We start from the raw sequence: 19,813 nt of genomic DNA, 5'->3' as shown, positions 1-19,813 counted from the left end.
GGATTGGGTAGCTACACAGCCTGTTGAGCATCCACCACAGGTCCTAAGGAGAAGATGCCTAAGGAAGTGTGGGTAATGCCCCCCAGGTACAGCATAAGTACCAGGACCCTGCCTCATTTACCTGCAACACCAAGAAGTTTCTCAGAAAATTATGGATAGAACATTGGCCTTGGCTTCAGTAGCTCTTACCTAGACTGGATGGTCATTTCCTTTGCAAGATGACCCATTCACCCACTTGGCAGTCTCATGAAGCCAGAAAGAAGAGATTCAGAACACTGGACACCTACATTTTGTGCCTTATGGTACAAACACAAAAGCATTGACACTCAGGCCTATGCTGCTGGGCCATTTTCAGATAGTAAACAAGGCTTGCATCAGGCACAAAAGCATCTCATCCAAATCTCCACCCAGAAAATAATGGAGGGTGGAGATAGATAAGCTCTCTAATCTTTTGTCAGGAAATGACAGGGTGAAAACCCCAAACCTCTAAATGGCAGATTAGATACAACAAGTGATGTAACTTTTCAACACACAAGCTAAGCTAGCAGAAAACAAGTCGCATCCCACTCCAGAGGCCTGAGTTTTTGGTGTGGGCAAGACACTTCAAAGCTCTTCATGAACATAAACAACTTTACTGAGGAAAAAGAGGTCCATGGCCTTCACTCGAGAGACCTGGCTAAAGGCAGAGCTATAGTCTCTCACCACAGGAAGTGAGAGAAGCTTTTCTCGATGAACATCTGCAGTCTACTATATAGTGCTCATAACCAGAGACCCCAATCTACAACACCAAATGCAGAAGATAGGGAAGCCACATAAGCTGCTGAAGACTTTCAGAAGCAGTGAGACATCTGTGCAGTCTTGCAAGAAAAGCCTCTCTTGTTGGAATGACTGGATAGCCACTGCTTGAAAGCAGAGCCTCCATGGACTGTGGTGTGATAGCATGTTGGGCTGATGCATTATGGTCAAAAGAGTGGGGATCTCTCACAGGGTCTCACCAGATCAGGGCACCACAGGCATGAGGCTGAGAAGTTATCAGGATCCTCCTGTAGCCTAGGTGATCACTCCACAACTCACCGGAACCAGCATTTGATTGACTGTTTCTAACCTGAAGCACAGAGTTTTGAACAAAGTTCCCTTGGCAGACAAAGCAGAGACACTTCCTGGAGTCCTGATGGATGAGCATTTGGAAATTTTGTAATAGGCATCCTTTTTGTCCACAGAAAGTATGAAGTTACCCTCTCTGATGGAATTCAGTGTGTGTTGTCTCCATCTTGAGCTGAGTATGAAGCACAAACTCGTTCAGTGGAGAGAGATCAACAACTAGCCTCCAACACCCCATGGTTTCACCCAGATAGGCTGACCAGAATATCATGGGGGTGGTTGTCTATGACTTCAAGCCTATAAATTTTCATCATCACCCCCACCTCCACCAACAAAGCCAGAGGGAAGGTAGGATGGAAAGTGTACCAGCAGGCAAGAGGCAAAAGGGCGATAGTCCTTGAAAGGTAGTCTATAACCATCCCAAACAGTCCTCCTCTCTTGAGAAGAGTGGAAAGTTGATGGGTCATGAGCATGCTCAAAGGTCCCAGAATCAACACTATCTGCTGCAGCTGTTCCACATACAGGTGAGAAACACTACTGTTCCATTCTGCAAAAGGATTCCAGTAGGAAGAAAAAATGGCTAGAAGACAGCCAGGAGGAGGAGGAAGAAATGCATTTCTGTCTCACTCTTCTCTACAATTTAGGCCAAGGATGGGGTCAACACAGGCAAAAGGTGAAGGTATTGAGCTTCACCTGCAAGAAAAGCTACAGGGGCTTCCCATACAAGAATGACAATGGCAACTGGAGGGTTAGTGGGTTAACCTTTGTGGGGACAGAAATAGGAGTTTCACAAGACCCCTTCAGCCAAAATAAGTGCTCCATGAACACTGTGAATGATGAGTCACCTTAATGCTCAAGGTAAGCCAGACTTCAAGTACTCTAAGCACTCTGTCACTGCTGGAGAGTGCATGCTGGGCCCCTTTCTATATGCATCCCCCCCTCCCCATTGGAGCCAGGGGAAAATGGGTAGGATCAACAGAGAGAGAGAGAAGAGGGTCTGACAAGTAGAAATTTAAGAGGTTCGGCAATGTCAAAGGGAGAGTGTCCCCCTGGAGGATACCAGTGAACACTTACTGGCTTCATGGCACTTCTTGTCATATCTTATCCACTGTGGAGACCATCCAGCACACTTCTCACAGGGACAGTCAGGACTGCAGAACCTATCCCTGCAAACGGAACTAAAAACTGTAAAACTATGCAGCATGGGAAGACAGCCACACACTTGCTCATGACTCAAATATCTTCCATTTCAACAAGGGGAAAATAAATAGATAACCAAAAACTGGCTTTTGGAGCAGTGTTAGGAAAGCTGTCCACATTACAGCAACCAAGGTGAAAGTGGTGGGTTACGTAAGGTGGCTGACAGCAGCCCCAATCGCCCATCTACCACCAATTAACCTCTTTGTTAATGGGCTTCAGTGACCGCTGTAGCCTGTGCCAAGAATGCACCTATGGGATAGGAATGGAATGGAATGGAATATAGAATTTAAGCCAAAGGCCAAGTGCTGGGACCTATGAGGTCATTCAGTGCTGAAACTGAAATTGAGAGTAGAAAGGTTTGAAAGGTGTAATAGGAGGAAAACCTCTCAGTTGCACTATGAAACAACTTTTAGGAGAGGGTGGATAGCAAGATGGAAGAAAGAATATGAATGGAAGCACAGTAATAGGAATGAAAGGGGTTGCAGCTAGGGGCCAAAGGGACACTGCAAAGAACCTAAAGTAATGCCTACAGTGCACTGCGTGAAGTGCACTGACTGCTCTACCCCCCTACAGTGGTTTGTATTCTCAACAGAAACAAATGCAGTTTCTTGAAAAATTGCTAGTACAGTATTTGATATGGTATTACAGTAAAGTACTAAATATACCTTACAAGGTTTTATGTATTTAGCATGATTCTAGTTGTTAGAAGGAGTTAAGATAAAGTGTGTTGCAGGACACCTTTAATGCAATCATAATCGTGTAATAATTATGTACTTCAGTATTACTTCAACACAGCTTATGCTGTTAATGTTGATGGCCTGGCCTAGCATAGCTTAAAAAACTAGGCTAATCTGGTGATTTGGCTAATCCATAAGGGTTATTCCACTATATGTACTGGATTAATAAGGTGTTTTATGTAAGTAAATAGTTAGCAGTTATTCAGTTATTAGTCTGAGGTATGTTGATGGATTTCCTTATAAGGCTGTGACTTAGATTAGTGATAAGATTTGTTAAAAAAAAGTGGTCTTCCAAAGGTCTGCATGCTTCCTTAGATGAAGATGATTTACATTTTCCATAATTTAAATATGCTGCCTATTTCATTAATAACTTTTCTTTTATCACAGGAACGAGTACGTGTGATGGCTGAACGAACAGAAGGAATAATGCAAAGAATAGAAGATATGCAAAATAAATTTATTGCTGCAATGAGTTCCTTTAACAACTTAGACTTTCATGTGAAACGTCTTGAAGAAACGGTTGAGCAAACTAAAAATAGCTATGCAGTTGTTCACAGATTTATGCTTAGTCATGTAGGAAGAAAAGGGAGTTCACGTTCAGGCTCTGCATCCCCAAGATCTGATGGGGGTGATACACCAAGGTCCCTTTCTCAAACAAGTCTTCATCAACTGCTTGAAGAAACAGCAAGACAGATGAGGAAAAGACCAGAGACAGAGCCTGAAACAAGTGATAAAGAAATGAGTGATACCACTGATGCAGAGCTTGAGGGTAGTAGCAGTCGCAAACCACACAAACCTACCTCAATTGAATTGGAAATGGAGAAATCTTTCAAGTCCTCAATGTCTCCACATCAAATGGAAGATTTTGAACTAGAGTCTGCCATGGCAACTAATCATGCAAGGGCAGCTAAAGGCAAGTCTCGTCCATCAAAAACTAGATTAGACTCTGAATCAGGAAGTTCACTTGGTCGTGCATCAAGAGAACGCAAACTTTCTGGTGGAAGAAAAAGCAGTATCCGTAAGTCCAGGAAAGGGTCAGATGAAAACAAACCTTTCAGTCCATCACGTGTTTGCTTCTTAGAATCCCAGATTACTGGTGATGACTCAGACTCTGGAGATGCAGTTGAAAGACAGCTGGAACAAGAAGACAGTCAGTTAAGATATAGGAGATGCATGTCTGCACCCAGTGAACCAGTGCATACTAACGGAAGTTATGAAAGGAGCCATTCATCTGTTTCAAGTAGGCCTAGAATACAAGTCATTCCACCATCATCACCACCCCCCATTTTCACCTTCACTAGTGAGTACACAAGCCTTGCAGATGAACTTGAAACTGTGTGTATGGCAAGGTTGTCTCCACCCTGTTCACCATTAGATTATAGTCGAAGAGGTGAACCACAATTGCGACGTCGTTTTTACTCTGAATCTGCTGGCATATCCATTACTATTAGCTCTAATCCACTTCGAGATGCAGAAGAAGCTGACTACCAGCTCATGGAAGGTTTGATACAAAGAAGAATGCATAGGGACTCAGAAAACTTAGCAGTCTCATTAGAAGATCTATGCTCTATAAGAACTGATTGCTCAGACACTGAAGATGGAGCAGTACAAGCAGCAGCAAGAGGCCGAAGAGGATCTAGGGCTTTAGAGTTGAGAAAAAGGCACAGCACCACAAGCATAGACAGAAACACTTCTGAAAGGCTTTCTGTACCCAGCTCATTTCAGTATAATTCTCCTAAAATGGTATCTCCAACTAACCTCCACGTTTCCTTGGTATGTGGTGATGGTTCCCGTTTAGCTGCATCACAACCAGGTACACCCAGTACCCGAAGATATTCTCTACAAAGAGATATACATAATCAGTGGTCTTCCTCGAGTGCAATACCAGTAACTGGGGGATGGCTAACACCAAGAACTTCACCCCGTCCAGGTTCCCCAGCAAGTGATCAACAACAGTCCCAAAATCCAAATGCAAGTACTGAAGTTCTAGAGAAAACAGATCTTACCACAAATCCTCAAGATTCTCAGTCACACATGGCAACTCTTCAGGTGCCCAGCGTTGAAGAGTCGGAAGCTAGACCTCGAGACACCATAACAGAAACTGAATGTTAGGAGTATTAAACGTGTTTACCAATATTAAACTAGATTCAAAATATATATTAAACTAGGGAAAATTTTAATAGGAAAATTTTATATATAACCGATTCATCAGCGAAATAAGATGCTGTATAGAAAGTTTTGAAAATGTATATAGTTTTAGATGAAATTAAAACGTTGATATTTTATTGTTTTTATTTATTTATTACTTGTGTTGAAATTTCATGACAAATGCAATACAAATTGGAACTGTAAATATTTTACACTGGTTATATTCTGTGCCATATTTGTTGTGTTTAAAAAATTGAAACTGTTGATGAATTCCTGCTTTTATTCAACCTAAAGTTAATGCTAAGTTCTATAGGATTATAGAAATACACTTAGCACTCGAGGAAGGGCTTCAGTACATTTATCCCTGTATAAATCATACTGAAGATTCTTACTTATAGATGGAAAACCTGAGAATATAACAGTAGGCTGATTAAGTCAGCTGATGCAAGTCAAAATATTATAATCAGAAGAAATGAAAATGAGCCAATTCAGGACTTGAGATATGAGGGAAGAAACAAAATAGGACTAGAGAGATATGTGGGAAGAAACAAATTAGGACTAGAGATATGTGGGAAGAAACAATCTAGAGAAAAGCCTAAATCTTGAGTGAGTAGTTAGCCTCCATGCAATAAAGTATCAGTGAGCACATGCTGCCTGAATGGTAACAGATGGCTAAGAGAATTAGCCCTAAACAAAACAAATAAAAAAAGTATATTTGCAAATAGTCAAGGCTGGTAATGAAAAGAATGGACAAAAACTGTCAGTGAAAAAATTAAAGCAACAGTGTCCTACATATACAGTAAAATTAATACATACCATACTTATAGTTACATAAAAATTTTTCATATATACATTCCACACAGTAAGATATGATGCCAAAGTCAAATTGTTGTAGCTACCAATACAACCACAATGTTAAATCTCCAAATGGTTGGAAACATACACCACTAAAAACTGGCAAAATATTGGCTGGCTACTACTTTTAGCTAGCAAGTTCAGGTAAGCTATCCTTGGAGAAGTGGTCACAGCCTCACTACAGCTGCTCTTATTTTTTTAACTTATCTAATGAATCTGATTTTTAGAGTACTAAAAAGCAAAACTCCATATCCAACATATGATAAATGGGTTTGACAAGACCAACAAATCCTACTTCTATTTATAATTTTCTAACATGCTACAAAATTACACAACTCCAATACTTACTGATACTATGTCCCAAATGAAACTAAGGTTATTTTCAAATTTTTAATTGTTTAAGAGATATTAACAGTACGTAAAGACATAGAATATGCAACCAAATTTATAACCAAACAAAGCTAGCAACAAAGTGTAATACAAAATTTCCAACTATAAACAATAGTTATGTCAGTCATTAGTAGTCTACTAGCTGCTGTGTTAAATCCTAAAATTTCCAGAATGATATACTCAAATAACAGTACTATATAATACAATATATTTTAAAGCCATCTGCTCATAAATATTCAGTCACCTTATACTGCTGTAATTTTTGTAAAACTTAAATCCATAAGATCCAACAAATACCCAATTAATTCTGTGACTGCTACTGAACTGGCTGTGGTTGTGATGTTGGCTGGGGGTTGGTGGCTATTCCTTGGAACGATTCAGGAGGTAGAGTGGCACTTACTGGAAAAAGAAAAGGTTTTACCCTTGATAAATCATAATGCACAACTTCCTCAAATATAGCTTACGGTTAACTGGACACAAATTAACTTATGTTCATGGGGACTCAAAAACAAAACTTATAATTCAAAAGTGTTCACAAATTTTATACTCGTCTTGAAATTGTAAACTTTGTAATTTTGCAATGTATAAACTGATGGTGGAGAAGTAGAAATTGCTATTATGTATTTAGCACATCTTGGGCAAAAGATTTTGTGTGCTCATACCCAGTTACAACATAGGAACTCAAAATAGTCGTCTAATTAATCAAATGAATACCAATACAGTACAGTCTCCCCTGCTTTTTCATGGGGATAGGTTCCAGCACCTGCTGTGGAAATGTAATATCTGCAAAAATGCAAAATTCCCTCTAAAAACCCTTGTAAAGGCAGTCCTTGCTTATCGGCAGTGTCGGTTAACAGCGATCCGGTTTTATGGCGCTTGGCAAACGATGTCATTAAACCCGATTTTTGGCAACGGTAAGTGATTTTTTAGTACTTACGACACTGTTAACGCCATTTGTTACCATAATTATCTCAATTTTTGGTTATCGACGATTTTCAGTTAGCGGCACTCGGCCGGGAACGGAACCTCCGCCGTTAACCAAGATTGCCTAACTGCTTACAACTGCCAAATACCCTGTACCCCTTATACTAAAATGCTTATAACTGCCTATTTTAACAGTTCACTGCTTAATTTAATACAAAAAAAAGAGAATTAGTGATAATTTTAGATATGGTCCATAGAAAAATTCACAAATCAATGAAAGTTCCATCTTAAAAACGAAAGATACGTGCCACAAAAATATGCAATAAAGTGAAGCACGAAAAAGTGGGGGACCACTTATGTTCTTAGGAAAACTCTACAAGCCATAGTTAGAATCACTATTAGTAATCACAACTCTGCTATACTGTATTTAATTTATAAACATGAGTGTCATCACCACAGCTAAGACAAACCCCTTTGCATGCATAGTGACACTCACAGGACTTCTTCAAAGAAACTACATTTCTGTAAGTTAAATCAATAAGGACCCTGGCAGGATATCAAGCCTTGTTAAACCATACAGTACTTCTCATATCTGCACTACTCTCATTACTGTACTGTATTTTTCCAATAACAACCTTTGATGTGCATTCCTTTAAAAGTTTCATTCAAACTCCTTCAAAAAAGGCTGAAATACTAGGCTGCTAGGTGAAGAAGTGCAGAAAGCATATATTCATTTGCAAGTAAATGACAATTAAGGAAAAATGAAAGTACATTACTTGTAACAAAAAATATGGGAAAATAACTGCATACCCCAGAGAGACAAAGACTCATGAATGACTTCACCCTAGTGATGTGAGGACTACTTTCCCACAGTCCTATTCTGTTGGTGTACATTTTGATGGAGCAATGAGAGCTCTCTCGTAGCCTAGTTGTGACCCAAACCAACTGGCTAACAACCACATACATACTTGACTCACTGCTTTGGTCAACAAAGGTATACTGGATTTTATGAAATACACCCATTCATCCCTTCTCATCCAACTGTGATTACCACGCCCCGAGAGAGAGAGAGAGAGAGAGAGAGAGAGAAATCTCTTTCATTACTTAACACAGATACAAGTACGGTACTGGAAAAAATGAAAGCTTATATCATCATTATTTGCTCAGGCGTTTCTTTTATGAAATATAATTTGCAATTTTTGGGTAATAAATATGACAGCTAGAAAATTACATAAAATTTAATAGTAATTTCCTAATTTTCTTAATGTAAAACCATACATTTTCCTTAAAAGAAAGCTTTAAAATATAGAATGAACTCAGAACATTAAATTACTCAATAAGCCCTCCATAGTTTTTTTTTTTTACTTGTATCTAAAATAAATAATCTCCAATTCCACTTCATCTTGATACCATCATTGTTGTTAATCTACGTCTGTACATTTGTCTAGCAGATGCTGGTTCACAGGTAATTCAGACTTGCTTGTGCTTGTTTCTGCTTACTTGTCAAAATAGTGAGCAAACTGAAGAAATGTTGCTGTAAGCTGTCAATTGAACATCACTAAGTGACATTATATTGCTCAAAAATGTTGGGAGGTTTACACAAATTTTTTTCACCATTTTTGCTGAGCAAGAAACTATCACAAAAACACTTCAAATGATCTTCTAATCCACTGCAATTAAAAATTTGTCATTTCATATTCTTTACAACCACAATATCAGTGTTTTTACTTCGGGAACAAAGAAAACACTGATATTTTGATAGGATGACTAAAGTAAAAGTACAATTTACAGTTAAAAGGAATTGGATCATACGAAGTCTTGCCATAATTTGCTGGTCACATGGATTACACATTAAACTCATTTTACTTTTGTAATCACCTGCATCAAGAGGAAATATACATTGGGGTACAGTATATTTCTTATATGAAGATGTATTTTTGTTAAAAAAAATTAGCTTACTACCACCACAGTGTTAAAGTACAGTAATTGAAAAAAGCAATACATAAATTGACTGTTTTCTCAAAAATTATAACCTAGAGAAGTACGCATGTCAGAAGATGACTGCAGATAATTAGAGTAAACTGAAGGTTCGTTGCAACTCTTTTTTTTTTTTCAATTAAATTATGAAAAATCCTACCATTTTTTAACAAATTACATAAACCTAGAAGTTGACACACCTTTATTTCCTAATGACAAAATTTTAAGCACTGGTTCAGTATGACATGAGAAAATTTAAAACAAATCCCTTTGACCAAAAGGTCAGAGAGCCAAAATACATTATAATGGGGCATTATGGCAACTGCCCCTATAACTTAGTTTTGGGGGGAAGCAAAAGGCAGTAGTGCTGCCAAACTCAGCAAATCACACCCATGGAAGATACTGTTTGCTGATAATTATTACTGCTGCTTTTCATGAATTTTGAGACAAATGGCTTTCCATGAATCTTGAAGAAAAATGCCTTTGAAGCCGTACACCTGATGACCAGCGTACCATCTAACCCTGGCTGAGTGTAAGTGTAGGGTCTGCCTCCCACCTCCAAAATTTTACCTGGCCAAGCATCTTTTGGCTATAAAGTTTACTTACCATTACAGTAAACCCCTGTGAATAGCTAAAATATGCAAATACTTAGAACCCTTCTAAAAACACTGAGAACTGCCTATTTTGATAGTTCAAACACACAAAAAAACTAAAAATGCTTATACAGGTATTATCCTACTTACGATGGGGTTAGGTTCCAAAAAACCCCATTGTTTGTTGGAAAAAACGTATCTCGAATATAGTCTAACCTACACTATAAAGTATACTCTGTACATACACGATATAGTAATTATTAATATCAGCTAATTCTGGAGGTTCATTCAGTGACTTATGATAATTCAATACAAAGAGAAATTGAATAACAAACAAGAATTAGCTTAGCCTACACTATACTGTACTCTATATTCACACATCATATTATACAAACATCAACATAACAAATATGCATCTTTTCCATGGATCTTATAAAATGTTATGTCTTAATTCACTGTATCCAATAATATTGTATATATTCTTATATTGCTTTTGTATTATAAATTGTGATCATAGCGATCAATGTTTTGGTTTGGAAATCGGTTATGCGTTAAGATCATTTCGTCATATTTAACTCAGTTCAGAGTGCTTTCCTTGCTTCTAGTTAGCGTAAATGAATCTCTAGATACTTAATTTATATGGGACAAGGTTAATTTTCATTATATGAAGTGTTTTTGAGTCAAAATATAACTTAAATACATCTCGTTGTGAAATTAATTTAGCTATTTTTTTCGTTAATAGATGATGTCAGTTGTTTGGGGGTGTTTGTTTTGTGTAAAAAATCAAGATTCTGTTCGCTATTTTCACTTTATTTCATCATAATATGAGCTTTACGTATTTACCGTTTATCGGCGTAAAAAAAGCAGTAGTGTGTTCTTTCATGCCCAGTAGTTTTTATTCAAATACTTTCTCGCCAATTTTAATTACGGTCGAGTTTCATCCATGTTGCTGATGCACGATAATTTATAGTCATTAGCAGCTTGAACATTGTTTTCTCAGCTTCAACTACAACTTGCAGCTTAAATTTAGCAGTATATTTCCTTGCCGATCTTTTATCCATACCGAATAAGGGTGTAATGTAAAAATATATCAGTCCTATTCTACTTAACATCATTTGTACTATAACTATGATAATGCTTTACTACCATACAATGGTTGAAATACAAGCAAAACGGCTGCTGTTATCCAATTCGGTGATAGCAAAACAACAGTTTCTCGTTCGGTTGCTTATGGCTGTACGCATTTACGCAAGAGTATAACATTACTAACAATACTTGTATCATTCCCTTTTACTTTTTTAACTAGAAGATGGGATAAAGAGATGGAGGAAGAGAAGTTGTTCAAGTTGGTCTATTGTAATTTGGTCTCTCTCGCTGCCAGATTGTATGCTGCTGCCTGCGCCCGCGTGAAATTTAAAAATATTTTATAGATATTTTCGTATCGGTAATAATTGCTTACACCATCGCAAAAGCAAATTATCATAAAGTGAATTATCATAACTCGAGCACTACCTGGGTACCTGAGTATTTTAATAGTTTCACCATAAAAAGCGCACTTAGTCATGAAAATGAGATGAAAATACAGTAATTAGTGCATATTTCTCAGTGAAAAATGCTGTGACTGGGCGAATTTTCAGCAAATAATGTGTATATATGTCCCATAGAGAAATCCACGAATACAGCAGGTGAGTCTGCGAATCATAAGACCGCGAATACGGGGGTTTACTATTTTTAACAGGAAATCATACTTTCTGAACAGTCATTTTTAACACTTTCTTATACCATTTGATGCATCACTGGTCTCTTGTTAACTCTCATTAACTGTAATGTGGCAAGTGTAATTTACAGCAGTGAGTGCCCTTATGATTTATGATACAAGATCAGTTAAAGTTATCACTGTATAATGTATGTAAATGCTGCCACTGTATAAAAAGTGGAAAATTACTGTCAATGTGGAATTAACAAAAGTGTACATTGTGTTAGTGTTACAGTATATATTATTATAAAAATCAAACCATTTATTTAACTGAGTCCAAAAAAAAAGTGATGTGTACTGGTGAATATATTAACTCAAGCTTCCTTGTCTTGGATGTACAGTCGCCCAAATTAGAATTGGCAGAGTTTCATAATTTTTCGATCACCTGCCTGATGCACGATTCATGCCTGATTAATCCATTTTTCTGTTTGAAGATGGAAAAAATCTTATGTAATGACACTGAAAACAGTCACTGTCATCTTTAGAACTTCATGTTATGTATCACTGCGTAAAACTATTTTCCATACAGAAAAATTCATGTACACAAAACGAAGTGATAAAAAACGTCACACCACAACCACTGACATAATACAGAGTTGCCACATTTCCACACCACTGACTTGCACGCTCGCCTAAATTTTAAAGTCATTCAACCCAGAGCTTTCCTTCACAGTCTAAAGATCATTAAGTTAATCACAATCACTTTTTACATTTATTAAAACAATTTCAAGTAGATTTAATTACCTTAATTAGATGGAAACCTAAAGCTGCTGTCACTTTGTTATAATCATCTGCATTTGACGTGCCAATCAAGACATTGCTCGAACGACTTTTGCTGCTTCATGATTTGGTACAAACAACCATCCTTTGATGGCTCTTTATTCATTCATTATATAAACAGATATATAAACATGCAAATGACTGAGAATATACCGTAGATCAATGAATCATACTATAAAAGAAACTAATATGTGACTACAATATACCCCTAAAAAGTGTGTGAAAATTCTTTCCACACTTGGTGTGGCAGACCGTAAAATGAAGACCCCACTTCCACACCTGTTCATGCTGCATCAAAATTTCCACACCAGAGGCCACATTTCCACATTTCAGCAACAACAGGAGACAGCTATCGCTAGTAGTATCGCATAAACACAGTCCTTATATTATCATTTCCAAAGTTCATGGAAGTTGAACGATTCCATTTGTTAAATTTTACAGAAAACATTGGAAACACAAAATGCTATCAAAGATGAAAAAAAAAAATAAAATTAACAGAGTGAACCAAGCGACCTCATGCTATTGTAATCGATGCCATGATTTATCGGTCAAACTCAGCTGTTTTGTCACGCCCTTCATGTTCACGATCGATCATCTGCCTGGCAAAGAAACATCCCCTGCTCAGCATGAGACAATTATTGCACTGCATTTGGTGCAAGTTCCTGTTAGAAACATATCAAGAAGGCTTAATATACTGAAGAGAACCATACATTGATGGATCAAATTGTTTAGAGAACATCAAAGTTTAGAAAACAGGCCTAGAAGTGGAACTCCTCCAAGCACCACAAGAGAGCAATACAATATGATTGTTGCAGCTGTCAAAGAACAACCCTTGATTACAGCAGTTGCTGTAAAACAGCAGCTTGGACTGCAATATGTGTACAGACTGTACAGAATAGGTTGCATGGGGCAGGAATGCATCACAGGATTCTGGCTAGGAAACCATTGCTACCACAAAAGCATAAAGAAGAAAGGATGGGATTTGCCCTGCAATATCTTCCAGAAGATGCTTTGTTCTGAGATTCACTTATTTTCCGTGATGAAAAAATCTTCATATCTGATGCGCATGGACAGCTTCATTGTTGGCGCCCAAATAAAAATAGGTAAGCCTAGTGAAATTTAAGCTGACTTATTCATAAAATATGAAGCATGCCTCTTGCCTTTGTACCATCAACCTGTTGATTCCTATCATGAGCTGTATGTAGTATATACTTGAGTGCATTACATTATATATAAAAAAACTGGTGCAATTCGACTATAAAGTGAAAATAATACATAGTTTATTGCAAGATGAAAAAAGAAATTTTTATTTTCTTTTTATTACTGTATATAGACTTAAAGCTGAGAAATGATCAATAACTCTATGCATTTGACTGTTCACACAGGAAATATCTGTGTTTAATGGGGATTGCACTGCACAGTTATGCCCTTATCGGAGCCGATAACTGGGTATTGACACGGATACATGCCTAGCAGAGGCGCCGATAACCACCGAAATTCGCCAATTTTCAGTTATCATCACACTGTCAGAATGGAAACTGCCCCCCCAATAACCAGGCACTGCCTAAGATAAGATGCGTGCTAGATGCATCAGGACCCTATACAAAGTTTTATTGAGTTGTGCAGCCTTTTCATATATGAACAATTTTATTCTCGTTAGTTTAACAATGTTATTTTGTATTTGACTTCAACTCAGGTCATTTAATTTCTCTCTCTCTCTCTCTCTGACACACACACATACATGCATAATATATATATATATATATATATATATATATATATATATATATATATATATATATATATATATATATATATATATATATATATATATATATATATATATATATATATATATATATACATACATATATATATATACATATATATATATATATGTTAGACACACATATATATATATATATATATATATATATATATATATATATATATATATATATATATATATATATATATATATATATATATATATATAGATACTGTATATATACACTATATACAAAGGGTAACTGTGGAGTTGGACAACAGCAAGAGCTGAAATTTATGGTTGAAAGCAGACACACCAAGTTACAAAGATTCCTTTTTAGATAAAACAGATGAGGCACTCAATATACTGGGTTATATATTATCTACATATGCCAGAATAAGAAAAGTTTTTAGAACCTAAAGAAAAAATAAACTACTTTGGTGCCCACTGACCAATGGTTTTGATAGGCACCATAAAATCATACTCCAATACATAAATTTAAATAACAGTAGTTTCAAGAAAGGTTATCATTAAGGAGCTTTAACTTTCTGATTATTCACCTTATGTCAAAGCAGCCTAATGAGAATCAACTCGAAACAAACAGTAAGCACTTTACCATACCTGTGATAGGAGGCATTCCAGGTAGACTGATAGGTGTTGTCACTGGCATACCAGGAATTGAGGGCACTGTTGGAGGAGCTGCAAACACAATTACCCTGTATAAGGTTATCTGGTGCAATTTTTACAATGAAAATTCCCATAATCAACATCGATATTTAAAAAATTAAATTCCGATACTACTACTACCAAACTTTACAATCAGTTTTCCTTTTCCCAACTCATTGCACTCCATCAACACAATGCAGATGGAACTAATGCTTCTTGGCAGCAACCCTTTGCCTCCCACTTGCACTGCTTTCAATCTATTGTCTTTCATCCATTTTCCCTGGTCTCTTCCCACCAATTCAACTTGAACTTCACATTTACTAAATTTTCAGTTCTCATAAAGCAAAAAATCTTACACAAGCCCTGAAGTTGTCTGATAATGAAAATCAGTTATAAGGTCTTAAAGGCTTTTCATAAGTAGTAGAGGCAAGGAACAAGGCTGGCAAAGGCCCCCTCCTCTACACCCAAGCGAAAACCAGGGAGAACCAGGCAGTAGCTGTTGATAACACAGCAAATAGCCTCCCCAAAATCTCTACTTCCTAGCTCAAAAGGCAGTAGGGTTGTGCTGTCAATGAAATTTATCAAGCCTGATGTGGGGTTTGAACTCCAGACCACCAGACTGTTCAAGTCCAATATTTTCATTTCATGTTCATAAAAGATTTGCAACACTTTAACAACGTGGAATGGCAGCATTAAAGATGCTTTTAAAATAGATAATTGGCCTGTTTCTCATGGATGTAACCACTTGAATACAATTGCATTTATATAAAGTATTCCTCTCTATAAATTTATACAATGTACAAAAAATAGCAAAATATCAAGATTTTACTTAACAAGGCCTAGTGCCTTACTTATCACCATAATAAAAGTGCAGTGAGCAAGGCCTCTGGAAGCTGCAGACAGTAGATAATCAGAATCGGAGGAAGAGTGGTAAAGAGAGAAGAAGACTGGTTCATGTTCTTACAGTGTAGTTTTTGCTGGTGTCATAATCAACAATGGAGTTGCTAACAAATTAAGTTTCCTGTCTGGGGTTAAACAATCCATTACAATCGTGTAAGAAGAATCAAATTTCATCTAACCATCACCTCAAAGTGACTAAGGCGGTCACTTTTGAGACAACCAGAGTTATTTCTTAGATTTACTAAACACCAGACTAGTAACACGAATAGTATTTGTCAGTCTAATCCTACAGGACATTCTACCTTTAGGTGCATATTCTTAGAGCCGTAATGTCCATAGCGTATACTGTACATAGCATATATTGTACACATGTTGTACTACAATTGTGTAATCCTACTTTTGTATGAAATTTGTTTACTTGATTCCCAGATCTTATTCAGCCTGCCCATTGTTTGATTTGCCTTTTCTAAAGTCCTTCACTAAATTCCAAGAAAAGAGAACTTATACTAGATATCATTGTTCCTCAATATTTAAGATTCAGTTTCAATAACCATTTTTCCATCAAATTTTATTTCATCCCTCTAAAATATTTATTACTTCCATTTTTCTTAGATTTATTGTCAGTCTCATTTCCCTACATATATGATTAATTCTATCAAGCAAACTGTCTTATCCTTGTGGTATTCCGATTAAAACAGCATCATCTGAATACTAAAGTGTCAACTTTATATTATTACTTCAATTTTCTCCATCTCTGACCACTTTTTCATTACAAAGTCTGAGATGCAAAAACAGCAATGGTGAAATAATTTTTCCTTGTAGCACTCACTATTCACTGCAAATTAACTTGACAAGACCCCTCAAAATTAACTTAGCATCTACTTTGTTTGCGGATAATTTCTATCAATTTCACATATTTACTAAGTATGCATGCCACAGTGACACAAGACCTTCCATAACGTATGCCTATAATCAACAAAATCAACCATTATAATTTTACATACTGCTGCACAATATGTCATAAAACATCTATTTAAACAGCATAACTCCTACCTTTTCTAAAACCAGCTTGTTCATCTGTAATGTTGCACCATAGCATAGTGTTTTCCTTCTCCTCAGTGTCTTTATGATTGATTCCACTTCAAAAAACTATGAATTCTTTTAAGAGTACATTCAGATGTCTTTCAGCTTCTGGTATAACAATTCAATTATCCACCTCAAATCCATGAACTCACAAAAATTACTTGAACAGCATTGCCGTCTTCTGTTTAGGGCTCATCCAGGGACATTTAATTGAAAATTCTGTGGATTACTCCAACACCTTTGCCTCTCCCTGAATATATCACTTTTTCAACTTCATCAGCTGTTTGTCCAAATATTTTCTCTTGCCTCTTCTAGATCTTTAACTTCATTATCTAGACTTGAGTACTTTTGCCTATTCTTTATCGCACCTCTGGTCTCATCTGACCTTCAAGGTTTCCATCTTATTATCCCACACCCCAGCAGTATATAGATATACACCCTAAGGGTCCTCTGCAACATTTTGTGCAGAGGCAAGGGCAAAAACAGAAAATGCAAATTTTCAAATCTAACCTTGTAAAGAGAAAATCTGACATAAAAACACTGAGTCCATAATGAAGATGACAACTTCATATAGAATGCCTAAATGTGTTACAAAGAGTAAAGTTTTCCTGTACACATTAATGTTTTAGTTTGATTTTTCTTTAAGAGGCTGGAACTTAAATCAGCTCTCTATTCTTCTACCTCTTGCATTTCAAGCCTAAATTTTCACGTGGCCCAGGTCTTCTTTCTGATTTTCTGGCTTGGCCCACTATCCTCTGTCCTTCTGCTTCCACTTCTATTCTTTTTGAACCTAACTGTTTCCACTTTGTAGAAAGGTTTCCCTAATAAATTGTGCTTATTATAAATCCAAATACACCAGCAATCTAACACTTAACCCTGATGAATATAAAAAAGGTACATTCATTAACTGATTAACTAAAATATACAGCAATAAAATATAAACCACTTCTTGTCTTCAGAGCACATTTTACCTCATCCTTATCTTGTGCATCCATACACTGATATTTGTTAAATACATTAATGAGTAATTTACCCAGTTATGTTGCTCTGTTCTTCTCTGCTAGTTTTTTGTCCTTACAATTCTGTTTTATATTTTACACTGTCATCCCTTATTTTGTTTTATATAAATCACAATGTTTTATTATTTACTTGTTTTAATGATACCTAATTATTAAAACAAGAATGTAAAACCAAAACACACACAAAAATTATGATTTACTTACTTGAGAAAGTTGGAGGTGGTACAGGTGGTGTTGACAGATATGGTATACTTGGTGGTGGTGCAGCTACTCCAGAAGTAACAGGTAACATATAAGACTGTCCTTCAATGCCTGGCATACCTTGTGGTACAGTATTCATGACTGGAACCGTCGGAACTGCACCCATACTTAGAGGACTGGGTTCAGGGACTGGGGGATTTGGGAACTGCATTGGACTTGGAGTAAAAGACTGCATAGGTATTTGAGTAGAGGGAGCAGGAGGGATGAATTGAGCATGAACTTGCATAGGTGCTGGGACTGATGACTGGACTTGTACTGAGGGCTGTGGTGATACCTGGGGCAGTGCAATGCTTGATGATGGAGCAGAAACTGGGAATGATGGACTAGGTTCTGGGATGGATGATGGTTGGATGGGAACAGATGTAACTTCTGATGGAACAGAAGGTGGAGGAATGGTTGCAGATGGTGAAGTAAAACTAGCAGGTAATTCCACAGGTGGTGGAATAGACGGTGTAAAAGATGCTGGAGGTGGGATTCCTGGAACCGCTGATGCTGCTGCTGGCATTGCAGCAGTGGTAGCAGCAACTGCAGTCTGATTAGTTAAAGAATCATCTGCCACAGTATATGCTGTAGAAGAAGGAATGGTAACAGCAGCTGATACAGTGCACGATGATGGGTCTCCAATACTCATTCCAGCAATGCCAGAGGCTACTCCTTCAACAGCACTACCAGTAGCCACCTGAAAATATGTGCAAAACATGTTTGAAATTTCGCATTAATTACATAAATTATACAATAAGCATTACTTAATTTATAGAAGGAAAAAAGAACATTTCAGAAACTAGAGGACCTAATCTGCTTAGAACTGTATTTAATAACATTTCAGTGAAATTTACAACCATAAAACAAAAACCAAATAGCTGGCACACATGAAACCACCTTGAAAACTCATTAGGCTATGTACAGTATGTGCTTACATTTTACGCTATAATACTATGCACAAATTCTAACAAGATACACCAAAAATGCCATTAACTTGGTTACCCGAGTTTTTGCAGAACTGAATGAACAAATATTAAAGTTTCAAAATTAATTTGGTTTTGTAAATACAAACTATTGCCTTACAAAGCCTCACTTTCTGTTCAAAATGGGTAATTCAATAAAACTGGACTAAAAAAAACCTTCCTATCCTATCATGTGAGAGCTCTCTATGCAACAGGGTAAGATGCCCAAGTTTCTCACCCTCTCTGTTGACTAACAACTTCCTCTTTTTACCTAGACAATTGATTTAAAAAAATGTTTCCTTACAAAAATGCTTTTGCCTAAGAGAGCTAATTATTTACAAGCAAGGCGAAAGTAGCTCATAGAAAGTCCCTATCATCACCTCCAGTGCTGCACGACACAAAACACCCATGTCTTTCCAATGGTTTATCTTCTAAAACTCTCTAGCCTCTCCTCTTACAATTCTTATCCAAGTATATCTTGGTCTACCAAATCTTCTGGTGCCCACAGGAGTCCTGATGACTATATCATATACTATTCTCCAACATATCCCTAAGAGGCGCGCCCATCTTTGAATTTCATGGAATGATCAAAGTTAAGTTATTGACAGTTTTGGACTCTTGTATGTCTAAACAAACATATCCTAAAGTGTTATTGCTGAAAAAATTTTTAGATGGATTTACTGACAATTGTGTTCATTGCTTTTATCACCC

The 19,813-nt window shown here is 36.8% G+C and overlaps 2 protein-coding genes across 11 annotated transcripts in view; one reads left to right on the top strand and one right to left on the bottom strand.

Moving 5' to 3' along the window:
- The window catches only part of Trpm (transient receptor potential cation channel, subfamily M), a 340,295-nt gene extending 334,839 nt beyond the window's left edge, over window positions 1–5,456 (top strand). For all 9 annotated transcript variants that reach the window (XM_067111320.1, XM_067111325.1, XM_067111323.1 and 6 more), the window contains one exon: window positions 3,426–5,456. In XM_067111320.1, coding sequence (XP_066967421.1) covers window positions 3,426–5,150 — 1,725 coding nt within the window. In that variant the 3' untranslated portion in view covers window positions 5,151–5,456. The remainder of the gene's footprint in view (window positions 1–3,425) is intronic.
- A 961-nt stretch (window positions 5,457–6,417) lies between these two features.
- The window catches only part of Grasp65 (Golgi reassembly-stacking protein 2), a 43,496-nt gene continuing 30,100 nt past the window's right edge, over window positions 6,418–19,813 (bottom strand). The window contains exons 6-8 of one of the 2 annotated variants that reach the window (XM_067111326.1): window positions 18,102–18,837; window positions 14,851–14,928; window positions 6,418–6,830 (exon numbers count right to left, since the gene is read on the bottom strand). In XM_067111326.1, the coding sequence (XP_066967427.1) occupies window positions 6,748–6,830; window positions 14,851–14,928; window positions 18,102–18,837 (897 nt within the window). In that variant the 3' untranslated portion in view covers window positions 6,418–6,747. The remainder of the gene's footprint in view (window positions 6,831–14,850; window positions 14,929–18,101; window positions 18,838–19,813) is intronic. The other variant, XM_067111327.1, reaches the window with a different exon arrangement.

Source organism: Macrobrachium rosenbergii, chromosome 11, assembly GCF_040412425.1.
Source record: "Macrobrachium rosenbergii isolate ZJJX-2024 chromosome 11, ASM4041242v1, whole genome shotgun sequence".
NCBI lineage: Eukaryota > Metazoa > Arthropoda > Malacostraca > Decapoda > Palaemonidae > Macrobrachium > Macrobrachium rosenbergii.
Note: the sequence above shows the minus strand (reverse complement) of the source record. Positions and strands in the feature narration are given on the sequence as shown.